General features: G+C 46.9%; 1 protein-coding gene across 1 annotated transcript in view; it reads left to right on the top strand.

Annotated features, from left to right (window-relative positions):
- Positions 1–19,215, top strand: part of LOC308162976 (plakophilin-4-like) — a 77,265-nt gene that overhangs the window by 21,520 nt on the left and 36,530 nt on the right. The window contains 2 exon segments of the mRNA XM_080537136.1: positions 13,050–13,162; positions 18,513–18,547. Coding sequence (XP_080393262.1) covers positions 13,050–13,162; positions 18,513–18,547 — 148 coding nt within the window.

Here is a 19,215-nt window from a genome sequence, read left to right as displayed (position 1 = left end):
TGCCTTCTTTTCCACTTCTCTGACTGGCTAACAAGCCAGAGTCCGGTTTGTGCCAACGTGAGGATTCCGGGGGGGGGGGGGGGTGTAATGCCGCAGTTGCCGATTATTGCCGTCCTCGTCTCACTCTCTTTAGCTCACTCTGACCAACCGTCTTGTGTGACATTTCAACGTTGTCTTATTACTGACAACATTTTAGATTATTACCGGCACTATATCTTTTTTTAACTCTGCCCTCTCATGCTCCCTTCAGAATCTCTCTAAAGGGAGTTTAGTGCTTACGTTCTGCTCTGCTCGACCACAAAAAGGTTTGGAATTAACTTTACACACTCTCTCTCTCCCTCTTGCTCCGATATTTATTATCTTGTTAAAATTTCATTTAGCTGAAGGGGGTGTTTTGTAGATAATGTAAGACCTACTCTTTTTTTTTTTTATCCATTTCATCAGAAGTGGAATAAAACTTGAAGGAAGGACTACAATGGCGCTCAGCCAATCAGTACATCTAGTTTTCTGTGGATTCAGCAATGATGAAGCAGTGTGTCTTTGAAGCTGTGTGTCAGTGTTTTACCCACACGCCCCCCCCCCCACGCCACCATCCACCCCCACCGCCACATTAGCAAGGTTATCCTCTGTGAACATGCTGCAATCACTGGAGCACCGCACTGTATCAAATACTGACTAAACATTTACAATGTCTCTCTTCATTCATCTTTCAAAAAGTCACACAGTCAATCTATGCCAGGAAATGTGAGCTATTTTCTCACTCTTGATGTTCCTAGACATTGTTTACTCTTCCTTAGCTCTTCCATCAGTTAAAGACCAAATAGAAAATAAGAGAGAATTGAAAGGTCTAGCTAGCCCTACTCCAATGTCAGACAGGTAACATTGGCTGATTTACTGTAACTCTCTACCAGGGGATGTAGCCTATATCAGTCCATGGCTGAAGGGTAGAATAATGCACTGGAATAATGAAAAGCAGGAAAATAGGAAGTGGCTGTGTGTTTTCATCCAGACTCCGCCCATCCAGAGTGGGCCAGTTTATGATTTAATCACCCGTAGCTCAGCTTGGCCTGGCCTGGCCTGGCCTGACAGAGACAGGGTGTTACTAAGTCAACAACTAGAGAGGAATTCTTACAGCTGTGACCTTGCTGTTTACAACTCTGGGAGACTAATGTCTGACTGACTGACTGAGGAGGAGGAGGAGGAGGAGGAGGAGGAGGAGGAAGAGAGACAAGTCCTTTGTGGAGCAGACTGTCCGCCGAACCAAACATGCCTGCGCAGTGAGTTCCGGGGTGTGTTCAGAAGCGATTTAAACATTCACATTCATGACAGGAATGCAATCCCTCACCTCCACTTCGAGTGACCTTCTCGTTGGCTAAACCGGAAGAACCGAAACAGAGATGTGTGCAGTTGACACAATCGTATGTCGCACGTGATAGAGAGACGTTGTCTATGTCCGTTTCTTTACAACACATTTCTCTCCGTGACACCCTGTGACATTGTGTCCTCCTGAACGCCCCCCAGTCTGAAAACTGAATGCGGTGACATTCTTTGCGAAGGAGCCGAGCGGCCATTATAATGAACGTGAAAGACGGACAAGGCCCACTAATGAGCACCCCCATTGGTCACGCTGCCCTCCTGGCTTCTTGTGGGGTCCCCCTGGGGGAAGAAAACAACTTGAAAGAAGGAGGCCTTTTCAAATGTGTCAGCTACCGTTTCATCTTCTGTATACGTTGTCTAATGTAAACACATACTCGTCAATGGGCCCCTCCACATGCCTATTTTTAGTCATGCTCGCAGGATAGTGTCTGTTGGCGCGAAAGGAAGGAGAGAGGAGGGAGGGAGAGAGAGAGAGAGAGAGAGCAGGAGGCATGTTAGGTGGTACGCCTGATTACGCTGCTCATGCCTCTTTGACAGCTTTGCCGGAGAGCAGAACTTGAGATGTATGGAGGGCTTTGCACAGTGCACTGACCGCCTCAGATCATTCACTTAACCCTTGAAATGTCAATGCTTCGTAGAGGCAGATTTGCCCACTTGTGGTTGTAAACAGCATGGCGTCTAGTGCAAAAAAAGCAGCATCCGCACACTCAATTCTGTGCAAAGATTGTCATTTATTTCAGCATGGCGTTAACAGCATGGCGTTAACAGCATGGCGTAAAAAGGAGGTTTTGAGAGGAGTCTTATCTGCCTGACGATGCATGAGCAACTGTGTCATGCATGACCTGTAGAAACCTCACTGGGTCTGTTAGTGTGTATTGTAGTATCTACTGCTAACAACACGTCACACATACAGGATATATTAGGGGTCTTAATATGCCATCGGCCGCACATATTTCACACATCCCTCACTATTAACACAGACACGCACGCACACACACACACACACACACACACACACACACACACACACTTTGACTGACGGACATAACTCTCGGCTGGGTGGTTGCCAGCCATGGTCTAATGTTACGTAAGAGCTGGTCTGAAAGGGGGGGGGGGGTCTCCGGTGGGCTCCCTGAGGTCACTCGACGCTAACCAACCACCGATCTTTTGCTGGGGCTCCTGGGGTCCAAACAATCGGGAGCCGGTGCTTAAGCTCTCTGTGTGTTATTAAATAAGGCACGCAAGAGCCCCTCCAGTCCAGGTTCAGTGTCATTATTCTCCGGGGACATTGGATGTGTTTACAGCGATAAGAGGATCAGTCGCTGGGAAAAAAGGAAAGATGATTACTAAGTCGTTCATTGTGCCTTCCTCTTCTCCCTGCGGTGAATTAGAGCGACGCAGGATTGCATTCTGCCAAACTATGGTTTCAAAAACGGTATGAGTGAAATGATGGTTTGGTGTTCTCCTATGTTGGAGCTTTCCCCTATGCCTCCTAAGTTTTGCCAGTCTTAGGGCAATGCCCCCCCCCTGGGAACAGTTTTACATGTGCCCAGACAGAGACGGGCACCTAGAGGCCCCCGGTGGCACCACACATGATTTCCCAAGTCATCGCCTCTCGGAAAACACTGCAGTGGAATTTTCCTACTTTACTTTGTTAGAGTCCATTACACACACAAGATCTGTCTGCAGAATTGCCTTTCCCTGGTTGACCGGAGCACACTTGTTATGGCCCTGAATGCTTTGTCTGGCTCAGCCTCACACACACATACCCATGCATACACACACACACACACACACACACACACACACACACACACACACATACATATGCACACACATACACACACTATTTCTTTTCCTCTCCAGCTGTTGTGTGGTTGAGCTATGCTCAGAGGGTGACCTTGCTCTGAGTGCAAATACTTCAGCGCCATCCTTGAGCAACGAAAATCAGGCTGACGAATTGCACTCCTGAGATCCTTTAGCGGTGTTTCCTCCATCCAGCTATGTTACTCTCTCTACGCGGTCTCTACGAGGACCTGTGTGTCTCCTGTTTCTTCAGCTGGAGGGGTTAAAACGGCATTTAAAGTGACTTAGGCAGGAGCCTTCTCCCTGTTCATTATCCTCTGTGGGAAATGCAGGAGGAAGGTTGAATTAGCTCTGCAGGCCGTGGCGACTGGTCCACCTCCCTGGGCTGAAGTGAGGGTGCTAATGACAATCGACTGGTGATTTTCTCTTCTCCTTCAGGTCTTATCTCTCGGTGCTGCTGTGACACAGGCAAGGAGAAATCTGGAAGCATAAGCATTCCAGCCTCGATTATAGTCCTAAAAACGGAAGCCCAGCTCAGAGCAATTATTCTATGGGAGTGGGGAAGGAGGGAGGGGGGGGGGGGGGGGGAGAGTTGGGGGGGAGAGAGGGAGGGAGGGAGGGAGAGAGAGGGAGGGAGAGAGAGAGAGAGAGAGAGAAGGAGTGAAAAGATGGAGAGAGAGAGAGAGAGAGAGAGAGAGAGAGAGAGAGAGAGAGAGAGAGAGAGAGAGAGAGAGAGAGAGAGAGAGAGAGAGAGAGAACAGGACAGCCTGTGTGTGCTGTACTATGCTGTCTCAGGAGCATGTCGCTGCCGAGACAGGCTGGCAGTTCAGGGGAGAGAAGGCAAGGGGAGGGAAGAGAAGAGAAGGGAAGGGGAGGGAAGAGAAGAGAAGGGAAGGCAAGGGGAGGGAAGAGAAGAGAAGAGAAGAGAAGGGAAGAGAAGGCAAGGGGAGGGAAGAGAAGGGAAGGGAAGAGAAGAGAAGGGAAGGCAAGGCAAGGGGAGGGAAGAGAAGAGAAGGGGAGGCAAGGGGAGGGAAGAGAAGAGAAGAGAAGGGAAGAGAAGGGGAGGGAAGAGAAGAGAAGGGGAGGCAAGGGGAGGGAAGAGAAGGGATGGCAAGGGGAGGGAAGGGGAGGGGAGATAATCTGCTCCCAATGTGACATGATGGAGGAGTGGTGCTGTGCTCTGGGACGGGGCCCTGGCACAGGGCTGTCTGTTTAAACCCTGCCCAGGGACAGCCCTCTCCCTCCTTCGCTAATCCCTATCACCGTCCCTGTCATCGTCGTCATCATCATCATCATCATCAGTGTCATTATCATCAGCTGCAGTTCGGAAAGGGCCGAGGAGTCCCTCTCGGTACACGGGACGCGAACCGACCACGTACATTCCGTCCTCTGACGAACACAGCGCATCTTTCGTCATCTTTCCAAGAGCAGGAAGTGGATACGTTGCCAGGGGGTGGATTACCCATGAGCTCTAGCACTGCGAGAGGAGCCCGCTTCTCAACACATCGGGCACTCGTTCTCCCACCGACCAGCGTCGAGGTAAAAACGAACTCCTGGTCTGCTAGCTCCATTCATCCCATTGTTCGCCACTATAAACGTGGCAGGATCGAAAGTTGCTAGATTGCTCTCTTCTTAGAGACCCTGAGGCAAATTTCCTTTTTTTGTCTGCTAAGACCTAGCTATTGATCCCTCCGTGAAAATGTATGTTTGTGGACCCTGATGAATGGAACACTGGGTGTGTGATTGCTCTGGTGCACCGTTTGGGATCTTTGTTCTGTTCTAACAGACACACAGATTGTCTTTGTGTTGCTTCAATTCATCTGGTATCATCATCATCATCATCATCATCATCATCATCATCATCAACAGCACCAGCATCAGATAATAACAGCAGCTTTTCTGGTGCAGCGGTCTGCAAACTACAGCTCTGTACCGTCGAGATCCAGATGGGAAGGTTGGAGGAATATATTGTCTTGTATGTAGCGAAAGCACCTTATCTAGTGCATAGGGGCCCATTGTGGTTTTGAAGGAATCAAAATGGTCAGAATCCTCTCTAGAGTACAATCTCTCTTTCCCCCTCAGTGATAAAACGGCCATTGATAAGATGTTATACTGAGATTAGCTGCTCCTCGGAGCAGACTGGATATTTTCTTTCTCTCTCTCTCTCTCTCTCTCTCTCTCTCTCTCTCTCTCTCTCTATCTCTCTCTCTCTCTCTCTCTCTCTCTCTCTCTTTCCTCAGCCTGTGTTGCGTGCCAGGAGCGAGCTGTCACATCAGCCGACACACAGGCGACAGCTTCTTTAATGGCATTTTAATGATTCAGCCGGGATGCAACTTCACTTTCATGTTTCAAATGCAAAGAGAAATGTGCTCTGCCCATCTTATCAGTGTCAGAGGCACGTTTAATCTCAAATCTCGAGGCGTTTTCTGTTTGTCAGACCACACGTGACTAGTTTACAGTTTGGGGAGATGAATACCAAAGTAATACTTATGTGGATGTAGGAATTATCCTCACGCCGGCTTATTCAAATCAATGCTGTATGCCTGTTGGGGTAGTCAAGCTAGCTAGACACACATAGTGAGACCAGAAAGCTTTTATAAAATACAGCCTAAAACTTAAAGCTGTACTTATACCTGTGTAGAAATGTTATTACACTAGTATCAACATGTTAGATCTAAATGTGTTCAGTAATTGTTGTTTGTATTCATATAATAATGGAACATGCATCAGAGCATGGTGTACAACAGAAATTGCTTACAAGCACACTTTTTGACAAGGACTTTTTGACAAGGACAGCAAAACCTTGGTTTCCCAAAGCAGCCAAACCTAATCCATAATATGATTACTCTATTCCGTATCGATTACCTTGAGTTGACCTTATTTGCACGTATGTATAAAACAACCATGTCAATAATGTATTCAGCATGTAATCTTTGCCAACAGAAGGAGAGAATTGTAAAGTCATTTCATGACTCTGTAAGCTTCCATCTTTAAATGCTTGTTAATCCGCAATAGAAATCTGCAGAAAAGCTCAGAGAAAGGGAAGCTCTATTGTAAACTCCCATTTCCATTATCTGCATATGAATTCTTTTTATAGAGTCATTTATGGCTGGCTGTCACTTATGCTTGTATAAAGCTATCAGTTTTAGCAGTCAGTGCCAAAGCAGCCCCTTCTTCCATTTTTCCCTCTGGAGCTACTATTCCCAGGGCCGGTTTTCCCAGACATAGAGTAGATGAAGCCTAATCCTAGACTAAAAAGGCATCTTCAATGGAGATTCTAGTGAGACCCTGTCTGTGGTCCCCTGTCGGTCAGGGTCCAGGCCAAGTCTTGGCCCCCGCTAAGACAGCGTTCTGCCAGAGAGCCGACACATCGTTGGTAATCCATGTGAATGGCTTCATGTGAGAAAAGGACACAAGAGGATCGTCCGCACAGTCTACCACGGGGGACCTTGATGGTGTCATGTTTTACATTACCCTGTTACTGGGTGTTGCTTTACCCACAGTCAAAATGGACAGATCTTGGCTCACCAATGATATTGACAGCTCTGAAGTCAAAATGTTGATGTTTTTGAAGTGCAATGAGATTTAAATGTTGTTGTTTTAGAATGACGGACTATTAAGGGAGACCTTTAGATATTATTCTCCCTTTAGCGGCTTTAATTGTCCCCCTGCCCATGGTAGCATTGAGTTATACTTGCACATCAACGGCACTGCTGCCTGTACTCTGTGTACTATGGCACTGCTGCCTGTTTCCCCCAAATCTCAGTATCTGAGGAAGGTGACTTTGTGTGGCGGTTCCAGTGAGTAATCACTCTGCGTGGTTCCTCTAGGTCTGCTCACGCAGCTCTCTCCTCAGGTCCAGTCCCCTCACTCCGCTGCTTCTTCAGCCCTCCTTTCACCTCTAGGGTGGCTCTCCCACAATGCACCACTCCCTGGGCTTCATCAGAATAATGTTAGCACTCATACAACAGCTACGTAGATAGCAGAACTGTCAAGCACCATTGCCACTTAATGAACAAATATATTTCCAGTAGAATTTCCAGTCCCTGTAAAGGGAAACGCCATCTGTCCTTGTTACGTAAAAATGTCCCCTAACATTCGTAATGAACCTGCAGCACTTTTGATCAACATTCATGCCCCCCTTTTAACAGGCCCCCACATCAGAGAGAGAGAGCGATGAGAGATCCTGTACTGGGTGCTAAGCTCGCTAGTGAGTGCTGCGAGCATAGAGGAAATGAGAAATGTAATGTCAGATAAGATCTCCAGTCTTAATTAATCGTGGGATTTGGACATCTTCAGTCAGGAATTTGGATCAGGGGTTCGCTGTGATATACCTTACCATCCGTGTGGGAAGTGCTGAGTCGACAGCAGAAAATGGGAGGACTATTTCACTCACCACTGCATCATGCCTGCCTCAATCTGTCATTTTGCTTTATTCGCTGACATGCTGGTTGTGATGGAGTCAGTAACGGCACTGCTCTTGTCCTTCTCTCGACCCAGGTAGATGGTATATTGAAGGGAATGGAGTACTCTTCAGTGGAGGCTCGAGGAGGACGGGCTCATTGTAATGCATGGAACAGGGCTGGTATCAAACTGATGAATGTGTCAAGAACTACTATTCCCATAAGAGTTGAACATCTTTCACAAAGTGAACTCCACTTACAGATGTAACTAATGTCTTTAGAGTAGGATACAAGGTTGTACTTCCTCTGAATTCCGTCTTGATTGTTCCAGAAGCCGGTTGCTGAACGAGACCCCGCTGTGGCAGATTGGTTCTGTTTAACTATGTCAACACGGTTGATGGATGCATATTGTTATTGCTGTTTGCTTGAAACAGTTGCTGCCCTCATGATCATCTGTTTATTTAGATTTCTACAAGCCATCATCTCAAACTCCCCATGATGAAGATAATGATTATGATGACAAGGATTATGATTACATTGTTCTGTCTTTGTGATTGAGATAGAATAGCATCCTAGAGGAAGTGGGTATAGTCAGGGACATTATATTGCAGGTTTTATACCATTGCTGGTATTTCATTTCAGAACTCACAAACTGCCTCTCCAACACTTACTGTTTTCTGGCATGCAGCCCATCATGCTACAAAAGCATTAGGTATGCATTAAACTGCATAGATTATATCAAAGTCATTCGCGGCTTTAGGAGCTGCAAGATTGCAGTCACTTGGAGGAAGAGATAGGGAATATTCTGACATGCGCCCTTATGTTGTCATTTCCTGTTCCTGTCCCGTGGTAGAGCTGTGGGTGAGGGACTTGTCTGAACGTGTGAGACACCGCCCCGGCTGGGCCCCAGAAACAGTACTTTTCTCTGGTTACTCCCTCCCACTGGGCATCCCTCTCTGGTGAAGTGTGAGTTAAGAGAGTTTGATGTTGTGGAATCGGAGGATGTGATGATCTGGAACACAGAGCCTACTGTGGAGTACTAGAGTAATCCCCTAATGGTTTCATGTTTTCATGCCACTGGGATATTTATAGATATTCATATGTCTGCTTTAAGTGCATGATTAGTGTGTCAGAGCTTATGTTTTGAGGGCCAACAACAAACACTCCAATCTCATCCGATCCGACTCGGACTCCCTCGGACACCGCCAGTGTCCCGATAAGCTGCCGAAATGTTATTTTCGATGTTCACAGCATTTGAGCGAGGCTCTTCAAAACTTGAAAAGCCTCAGTTACCCCATGTCTAGTTCTAGTCCTGTGTGGTGCTGACCGGCAGGTGGAGTGAGTGCTTGAGCCATGCTGAGGCGGCAGCCCAGCCCAGCCCACACCAGCAGACTAGGCTAGACCAGATGAAAGCCCGGCCTTTTCGAGCTGAGTCCCCTGTTGTGTCACTGCCCATTAACCGGACAAGAGAGCGTGCGTGGCATGGTGCGCTGTGTGTCATCTGTTTGTACTGGGCCTAGTCAGAACAGAGGGGGGACAGGATCTGATTCAGCGCCGCGACGCCAGGCCCGGTCAGAGCCGTCGCACTCAAGCCGACTGACACTCATTGTGACCCCGAACAATGAGAGGAGCGGGTTGTTGGTACAGGATGGCCGGCAGCGCCTTTGTCTCTACCCCTCCTTCCACTAAGCCCGGCACGGACCAAGGGCCCCCGCAACCCCGCATGGGCTAAATAAGCGCTGGCCTTGTTTAATGATCATTACCGCGGCAGTCGCCCTGACGCGGCGGATCATTAAGCTGAATAGATGTGTCCCATTCTGCGTCTGAGCCACGCTCAGGAAAACAACACAATGAATTAGGCTATACACGGGACACAGAGCAGTGCCATTCATGGGATAATAGAAGCTCCACTTAGGCTGCAGCCTTTTGCCCATGATTCTCATTACGTCGTCGACCATTTTAACATGTCGCTCCATGGTATGACGAGCGAATTGTGAATACATTGGATTCATATTTGTCATGTGCTTCATAAATGATCATAATGACCCACGCTGGGGAAATGTCTTGTGAAATGGGTGGGAAAACCATAAAATCCTTGTGTCTCTCTTCAAGGCGATTTAAAGCCTACAGAGAGTGATGTTGAAGGAATAGAAAAATGCGGGAAGGGGACAGATGGGATGGCACGGAGTAGTCGGCTGCAGAGTGGGAGATGGTCAGTATCTCCCCCGGGGAAGGAAAGACCCGGAGAGGGACGGCTTCAATACAGGAAGCTCTGGATCTCCTCCATGCAGCCCCAGAGGAGGAGGAGGCGGAGGAGGCGGGGCGCTGAGTGTTGGAGCTGCTCCGGTAGTCATGTGGATCAAGCCTTTAGTGCCTTATGGTAGCAGCAGATGTCTTTATATCTCATTCCTCTCATGATCTCAATGTCTAGTGTGTAGGAACGCATTCGCTGTGCATGCTCCTCTGACACACGACGCTAGCGAAGTCGAAGAAGACAATTGGATTTATGAGTTTAAGAAAAAGGAACGAATTGGGGAGCTGAGAATACTGCCATCCATGTTCATTAAATAAAGATAGTAGTTGATGTATTCACGCACACAGAAACACGCCATATGCCATAAATGTGTTTCTGGTCATGCACATCATGCACTCATAGATAATAATCTTGCTGTATCGTGTGACACGTGTTGTGTTCCCCAACGTAGCCAATGAGAGACAGAGCAGTAATGGCTTATTCTGAAACCTATCTTTTTTCTTCTTCTTCTTCTTCTTTTCCTTGAAGGAGATCTTAACCCCTCTTATCTGTGTTTACATCCAGCACTGGCCTAGTCGTGCATCCAGACTGGGTCCTGCCTACTGGGTGTGAAATTGTTTTTGTTTGAATCCTCCTCCCTCTCAGTTTTCCCTACTTCGAGAAGGCCGACCCCTCCTACCCCCTGTCAGCCCCATTAAATGTTCTCCCCCCAACACAGAATACACAGAACATTGTAAGTTCTGAACTTCTCCCAGGCACATTAGTAACCCTTGATACCTGGTGGCCTAGTTTTCACTGCGATGTCAACTGATTACCAGAGCCTCCCCATGCACACCGGGTGAGCCATAAATGCTACAGTATTTGTTCATAGGGGTTTTACAGACCTATGTAAAGCTAGGCGTCCCAGGCCCAGCCCTAGTGCACCCTTGATCTCCTTCCCCAAGTCTAAACAGATCCTCCCACCAAGCAGTGACCGTGTCGAGATCAGTTGTGTTCTATTGATTCAGAGAGATTTCATATGACGTGTAATGTGGTGTAAGGGGAGCATGGCGAGAGTAGGATAAATTACATTTACATTGGACGTTTTTGGCATTTAGCAGACGCATTATTCCAAAGGGACTTTTAATCAATACATTTGACTAAGTAAGTGAATCGACTGTCCACTAGTCATCGCAGGAAAAAGTAATCTATGCTCAGGCCTGGAGCCATTGGCAGTCGTCGTTTGCACAAACTGTTAGCTTCGATGTTAGCTTCTCTATTAGTCTGTGAGGGTGTTGAGCTTTATGCTTTATTTGGATGGGATGATTGGGGCAGGATGTATTTTTCTCAATGTCACTGAAAAGATGTCATCTGCACTGAGCCCCTTGAGGGTCTGTTTGCAGAATGACTTCAACCTATGCAAAACTGTAATAAGCCAAGTTGACTAAAACTAGGAAAATGTGTCTTAACGCTCTCGTAGTTCAACACTGGTACAATGTTTTTTGTCTCGCACGGTTTGGTGTGCATTGCACAGATCTTTATCCTTGAACAGGAAATTACTTTTACTCTGACCTATTCTATCATTCTTTCAAGTGTTGTCATGGTTGAGGGAGAAGTCAAGCCTATATTTTATAAGGTCATACAATGGGGACCAAATAGTTGATGTGACCCCCTTGAAGGATTGCTGCTAGCCAATCTCTTGTCAGGATATCATCGTGGTGTGTACACAGGGGCTTCTCGCTGTCCTGCTTCCAGAGCGGTATCCGTTGAGTGTGCAGCAGCGTGCTGGTGTCAGGAGAAGCCACCGTGGGGATGTTCCTACATCCTGAGGAAACTGCAGCGCTGCCTGTGTTGGGAGCAGGACTGATTGAGCAGTGCTTCGATCTCTCTTTCTCTCTCTCTCTGTGTTTCTCTCTCTCTCTCTCTCGCTCCCTTTTCTACTCTCTCTTTCTCTCTCTCTCTGTCTCCCTCTCTCTCGTTCTCCCCCCCTCCCTCTCTATCTTTCTCTCCCCTCTCTGCAGCAGGCATCCAAGCTGCACATGACCACTACTGAGGAGGGACGGGAGGGGAGGGAGAGAGGGGAGGGTGAGAGGGGAGGGGGAGAGGGGAGAGGGGAGGGGAGGAGGCGACAAGGCAGGCACGCAGGGGAGGGAGGGAGGGAGGGAGGGGGGAAGGGGGGGGAGGGGGTGTGGGGACATCAGCACTAGGAGCCCAGCCTCCCCTCCAGTCTAGAGAGGAATTCTGAGTGCACCTTCAGAGGTTAAAGAGGAGTGGTGAAGAGGAGGCGTGAAAAATGGGCAGCCCCAAGCCTCAGAGTGGCCAACTTCCTCTGACGGAACAGGAGTGCTGTGTTTGTGGCTGGGTGACTGTGGATGGGACACAGGGCTGGACAGGGCTAGGCTAGAACACTACTACTTCCTCAGCTCCTAGTGAGGTGAGTGTGTGTGTGTGTGTGTGTGTGTGTGTGTGTGTGTGTGTGTGTGTGTGTGTGTGTGTGTGTGTGTGTGTGTGTGTGTGTGAGAGAGAGGCAAGCTCCAGCTTGTGTGACAGAGTGGGGAGACATGGATGAGAGAAAAGGTGTGTTTGTGTGTGTGTGTGTGTGTGTGTGTGTGTGTGTGTGTGTGTGTGTGTGTGTGTGTGTGTCTCTGGGACATGCTGCAGTGCTTGGAGCTAGAGAAGAGAGCTCAGAGTTACTCTGGTTAGATAATTAGAACAGTCAGATGCTGATTCCTGCATTGCTCCCAGAGGAACACAAAGCAAGGCTGAATACCTATTTTTGCATCTATAGGCTATGCTAAACTGGTGCTAATCACTCTGTGTGGGCTGCACATTATTATTATTGTGTGTGTGTGTGTGTGTGTGTGTGTGTGTGTGTGTGTGTGTGTGTGTGTGTGTACTCAAAGTGGTATGCTAAAATGTTCTAAAAGCTATTTTATGTCACCTGACACCTACAGTATTTGCATCTATGAACCAGGTTGTAAGAATGCTAAGAACCAGTTTGATAAGAATGCTAAGAACCAAGTTGATAAGAATGCTATGAACCAGGCTGGTACGAATGCTAAAAACCAGGCTGCTAAGAATGCTAAGAGAACCAGGTCGCTCCTGTTCCTGTCAAGCTGTCTAACTGTTATTCATTATTGTCATCTCCGCTTGTCTCATCTTATTACTGCTCACCATGTTACAATGTTGCTGACCTTTTGGCGCTTTATATCCTGTCCGTGTTGCCGTAGGAGCTTCAGTTTGAGCGGCTGACCAGGGAGCTGGAGGTGGAGAGACAGATTGTGGCCAATCAGCTGGAAAGATGCAGACTCGGGGCCGAGTCACCAGATGCTGCTAGCGGCAGGTAATGAGAATACACACACATGCGTACAATCAAACATACACTGCACACACACACAAACACACACACACACACACACACACACTTGCGTACCCACAGTGAATCAGTCATGATCCTCACACATGAGCACATGGCTTCTCCGTGTATCACAGCAGTGGGCGTACTCCATACTGTAGCCTTATGCCGTAGCAACACAGCACCCAGAGTGCTGCAATCTGATTGGACCGAGTCGGCCTACTACAGTATGTGGAAAATGGATTTTCCATCCACCCTCATGCTTTTGCCTTGGGCAGAAAGGTGGAGTTGTCATCTGCTGTGCCGCTGTTCTGATTAATTCACCTTTCTATGAAATCAATCTAAATGTATTTGGAAGGACCCTGGTACCCTGCTGAGATAGTGAGCACAATAGCTTCGTTATCTTGTGGGAACATGATAACGGAAAAATGGTTGATGTTGCAGTGCGTGCGTGTGAGGAAATAGCAGGAATACACAGACTTTGCGAGGCGCTGCTGCTGTACGTACCAGCCCCTGGGTTGCTGGACGGAAGTCTTTCCCCTCACACCAGTTAAGACGCTGCGCTGCCTCCGCACGCCTCACTGACCCCACAAAGAGATCCTTCCACAGGAAGGAAGCTTCATTTATTCATATTAGCTAGCATTACATTCAAATGGCTGAGCTTCCCCCTATGTCTGGGTAGCTCTTCTCAGTATTGGAGATATGTCACATATTGCAGTAGGCGCTGGGTTGATGTGAGCAACCTTATGTGAGTTGTGGTTTGTTTGAATTGATCCACTTATGCATTGCATATTTTTCAGTTTAATGCTTATTTGTAATACGACTGGCTGCTACCATCACTTTATTACTTTATTACTTTAATATTACTTATTTTACTTTACTTTATTATTGTGATTTTCTGTCTGGATGCTGCAAAGTCAATGTTGAGGAAACAAAGCAAAATAATTTGTACTGTAATAAAAATTGATTCTGATTCTGCCTTGTTAGCATCTGAGCATTTCATTCTTTAAATGCAGCAAGGGAAAATTAGAGAGGAGGTTAATGGACTGTGACATTTTAGGAATTTACTTAATGGACAGATTTGACTAGCAGCTATTAATATGAGGTCTCTCTGTTAGCTTTGCATCTCGCTCCTTTGATTAAGCCAGTCAGGTATGTGCTGTGCTGGAGTCCTATCACTCTGGTATGTTTGACTAACAGGCAGAAGCCAATTGGATTTGGCGGCACTTTGCATGGGTACACAGTGTATTCTAGATAGAAAACCAAGCTCCAGTCTTATATCTATCGATCAATCAATCAAACTTTATTTAATAGCACAAGTCATGCATTGAATGCAACTCCACGTGCTGAACATAAAAACAATAGTAAATAAACTACTATACAATAAAACAAGAGGTAGAACGAAATAGATCGAATAAATATAACACAATAAAACCAGGAATAAAACAAGAAATAGAAGATAGGAGTAAAAGTGCAAGTCGACATAGACACTAGATAAAAGCCAGGCTAAAAAGTTGTGTTTTAAGTTTTCTTTTAAAGATATCCACACTCTTAGTCACCCTCAAGTCCTCCGGCAAGACGTTCCACAGAGAATTATGGTCGATTGGCCCATTGTAGAAGTGCTAGGCCAGGGCTAGAATACATTTCTGACTGGGTAGCTATACATTGCTCTAGCTCCTAAGAGAAGAGCGTACATCATGGATAAAGGTCTTGTTCTGGTATTTCCTGAGTGTGATAACCCTCAGGACACTCAGAAGAACCTCTCCCTACCTCCATAGTAGATGGACTGCTCGAAACAGACTAGCAGCAGCAGCAGCAGCAGCTGCAGGACTCACTGTGAGTGCTTTTACTGTCTCTGAGAGGTGCAGACAGAGAGTGTCTGAAGAGTAGACCCTAGACCAGCCAGAGGGTTTCTGTTCAAAGGCTGCCCATCAGGGAAACAGTCTCTATCTTGCTATCCACTGCTATTTTCCCCCCTCGAGGCTTTTCAATTCTCAGTGAAAGTGGATCTAGCCATGATATTGATCATATTTTTAGATATTAGATAGCAGGGTACGAACATTGTTCACCCAAAGGATAGGGGTATTCTTGTCACATGTTCTCAGCACTCATAATCGACATCATAACAGTTGGTGGAGTTGGTAGTTTATTCTTCTTGACATTCGGTCACTCTGAAAGTCATGGGCGATTGGGAATTTTGGTGCCTTTTAGCCAAGGGTAGGGGTAATCTTGCCATATTCTCTGCACTCAGAAGAGACATACGTCGGAATGGTTTGGTCACATTTATGCAACTAATTCCAGTAATCTGTAGCACATGGGAGAGAGGTTGTGCCCTTTCGATGACCCTGGTCAGAGTACATGTACCGGTAATCTTCTTTCCGAGGTGAGATTTGGTGGCCAGAGTTGCCCACAGCTGGACGAGAGCTGCCTTTTTCACCAGACCTGCGTCAACACAGTAGTTATCTTATTTCAATGACTTTGCATTTTTGTTTGTTAGGCTATTCCCTCAGTTTCATGGCACTGGCACAGTATATTATTTGGACCCAGGTATAATCTGTACTGGTTTATGAGGGATGAGGAACGGTCCCTTATAGTCTATAGGCACCAGTGTCGTTGGTCTTTCTAGAACACACCAGGACACATCAGTGTCTGAGGCAGAGTCATAGGCTTCCCACTGAGTGATCAATACCAAGCCAGCGCCTCCCCCGTAACCCTCTAAAGAAAACATGCACAGTGATTCTCACACCTCTTAAGAGGCCTGTGAAAAAGGGAACAAGATAGGGATCCCCAGGCGTTTCTGTGTGAATGGCAGAGATTAGCCTTAGTCCTGAAGAGTCTTGCCGGTAGACTCGATAGCCCCATCAGTCCCAACAATACAGACGACACCTCGCTTAAGTGTTCTGATGGGGATCATTAAATTTCATTACACCTCCCACACTCCCTCATATCCACTCAGGCATCTGGGTCAGTTCGACTTGACCGCCAGGCAAAAACCTCTCTGGATCTGAAGATGAGACCTACCTCCCACCTCCTCAGCCATTGAAAGAGAGAAGTTGAACTCCCCCACGGCGTCACAAGAATGATGAGAAATAAGAAGAAAGTTTTTCCTTTGTCAGGGGTGGGGTTGTTTGTGAGTATCAGCAGATTTACTGCTAGTGGGGTCCGTCCACCCACACCGGCGGTTGCAGAGAGATGAGACTGGGGTGGGATGGTGGCAGAAATGTAGGCCATTTCATCTGCTATGGTCCAGTAGAGCACAACCTCACCTCTCCTAACTTAGACTTTTAATTGCCTGCCTCTTGTTAGCGTCCTCACGGCTGTTGTCTAATGCTTAATGTTTATTTAGCATCACCTTTTAATGGGCAAAGATACAGGCCGTAAAGGACAACAACAGATGCACAGCAATAAAAAACTGCAGAATAATGAATTCAAAACGGACAGGGGTTGAACCTGTGCATTTAGGTTCAGCGCTCACCGAAGTCTCCTGGCTAATTATATACTTGCAACTATCTGTGAATTACTTTCACGTTGTTTGAAAGGTCCTTTTGTACTTATACGAACCCGACTTTGTCTAGGTGGCCATTAGTTTAAACAGGTTTGGTCTTGTCTTGCCTTAGTGTAGCACTCTGCTTTTTGTGCCACTATAATCATGTTCAGTGGCCTTGCGGGTGGAGTGTCCGCCCTGAGATTGTGAGGTTGTGAGTTGAATCCCAGAGTCATACCAAAGACTATAAAAACGGTACCCGATATCTCCCTGCTTGGCACTCAGCCATTAAGGATTGGATTGGGGTTAAGACCCTGCGACATACCAGCGTCATGTCCAGGGGGTGTACTTATACGACAAGCCGCCTCGCGCTACGGAAACAGCCCTAAGGGCCATTAGGCTCGAGAAACCATCGGTTCTCAAGGCTACTTATAATCATGTTGGAGTGGTAGAGAGATAGGAGCAGCTACTTCCTACCTGGTTTTATAGCCTTTTTCTCCCATTGAAGAAGAAGAGGAGGAATCAGAATTCCTCTCACAGAGAAGTGCCCCGTTTGGGCTGGGTTCAGTAGAGACAGGCTCGTCGTCAGTAAAGCCCCTGCCTATCCCTCCTCTCTCCTGCCTCAGCACTTTCCCAGCCCAGATGGGGGTGACTGCCTGCCTTCTGGCCCTGCTGGCATCACTATGAGCTATCTGCCTACTCTCCCTACCTGCCTTCACTGCGCTCACCTCCCCACTGATCCAGGACCGACCACTGCTGCCCCTTCCATCCATCACACTCCCCCTCCTATAGATCCACTCTGCTCCGCTGTCATGCTCAGTGTTTGTCTGAGAGGCCATCATGTGTATAGTCTGGTCCATGTGTTATGCTTTTCATTATTCCTGGGAGACAACTACCCGTCTGTCTCTGTGAAAATATGCAGTGGCATATGTTTGGGTGTCTGTCTGTGTGTGTGTGTGTGTGTGTGTGTCTATGTGTGTGTGTGTGTGTGTGTGTGTGTGTGGCTGTGTCTGTGTGGCTGTGTCTGTGTGTGTGCGTCTGTGTGCGTGTGTGCATGTGTGCGTGCGTGTGTGTATGCGCGCGTGTCTGCGCGCGTGCCTGAGCACACATTTACGAGTGTGTTTTATTATCGGTGGCGCATTGACATTCCTGCACACAGATCAATAGGTTTTCTATTTACTGTAGCAGGGAGCCGTTCTGTGCTGTGGTTGTGCTCAGTTTCAGCCCCCATCAGGATGGATGGCTTTGCTTGACCTTTTCCATTTATTCGCTAAGTGTGTTTCTCCAGGAGGAGCAGTGAGGATGAAAAAGAGCAAACAGCACCTGTGGGAAAGGAATGCTCCCCCTCTCAGCCTGTTCTGCCAGGGCGGTAAAGGTCCTCTGTGGTCCTCTGTGGCTCAGTTGTTAGAACATGGTGCTAACAACGCTTAGCTTGTGGGTTTGATTCCCGCTGGGACCGTATATACTGAGAAATGTATGCACTGACTCACTGCAATGTTAAGTTGCTTTGGATAAAAGCGTTAGCTAAATAGCATTATGAAGACCTGTCACCAAAGGGCTTCTCTGCACCTGTACAGGCGAAAGCACCCACAGTAGCATTTACATTTTGGATGTAAACATCTATTTGTCGGTCTTCATAAGCTGCAACAGTCTCAGTTCTTTCTGTTGCTGGGAATGCTTTGATGCGCTTTGAAGTGCTGGAAAAACGGACGCAGATTTGAGACTCATTTCAGACATTTTCCAGGGTGCCTTTTCCACATGATGTCACACAATTACCAGATTGAGCACAAGTGATTTATCTTCCTGGTTTTGTCTGTATCTGTCTAATTCCTGTTCTCTTCTTTTGTCTTTCAGCTCTTCTGAGAAGTCCCTCCCCTGGAGATCCGCAGGTATAGTCTTATAGTCTTATCCTAACCCCACGCCCAGAACCATACACATACACTATGTGAATGAATGAATGGTCTTTATTGTCATTGATATAGTACAGGTACCATACAACGCAATTTGGGAGGGGGGGCTCCCCTGGTGCTAGGAAAAAAAAACTAAAAACAAGAAGGGAAAGGAGCTGGTTTACATAAATAAAGGCTATGTACACTATCCACTATACTATACTATACACATAAAACACTGTGCTGTACTCTATGCTATGCTATACCTATTCTAACATTTCCTATTCTCTGAACCTTATGTACCCTAGGGTTGTCATATTGCACATAGTGTTATTGCACATTCATTTAAAGTGTCGCAGTTTGCAGGTTTGAAATGTACACATTTGTGTTTCAGTTTTACACTTGATTTTAAACTATGTACTGCATATACTGTATTGAAACTTAAAAGGGACATCTGAGATTCAAACAATAAGGAAGCAGTCTCCCTACATTTTTGGTACAGCTGAGGGATGGTGCTAGAGAAATGTTACCACTCTCAATTTCACAGATGGATCTATGAAAGGGATGCAATGACCGTCCATGAGATTATTTTTTGTTTAGAGTAAAAACCAATAGAGTAAAACAAGCTTATATTTTGGGTTCTGATGTAAGAGAGTTGAATCAAATGG

This window comes from Nansenia antarctica (genome assembly GCF_963989245.1).
Source record: "Nansenia antarctica genome assembly, chromosome: 7".
Classification (NCBI taxonomy): Eukaryota; Metazoa; Chordata; class Actinopteri; order Argentiniformes; family Microstomatidae; genus Nansenia; species Nansenia antarctica.
The sequence above is the reverse complement of the archived record's forward strand: the minus strand, read 5'-3'. Positions and strand labels throughout refer to the sequence as shown.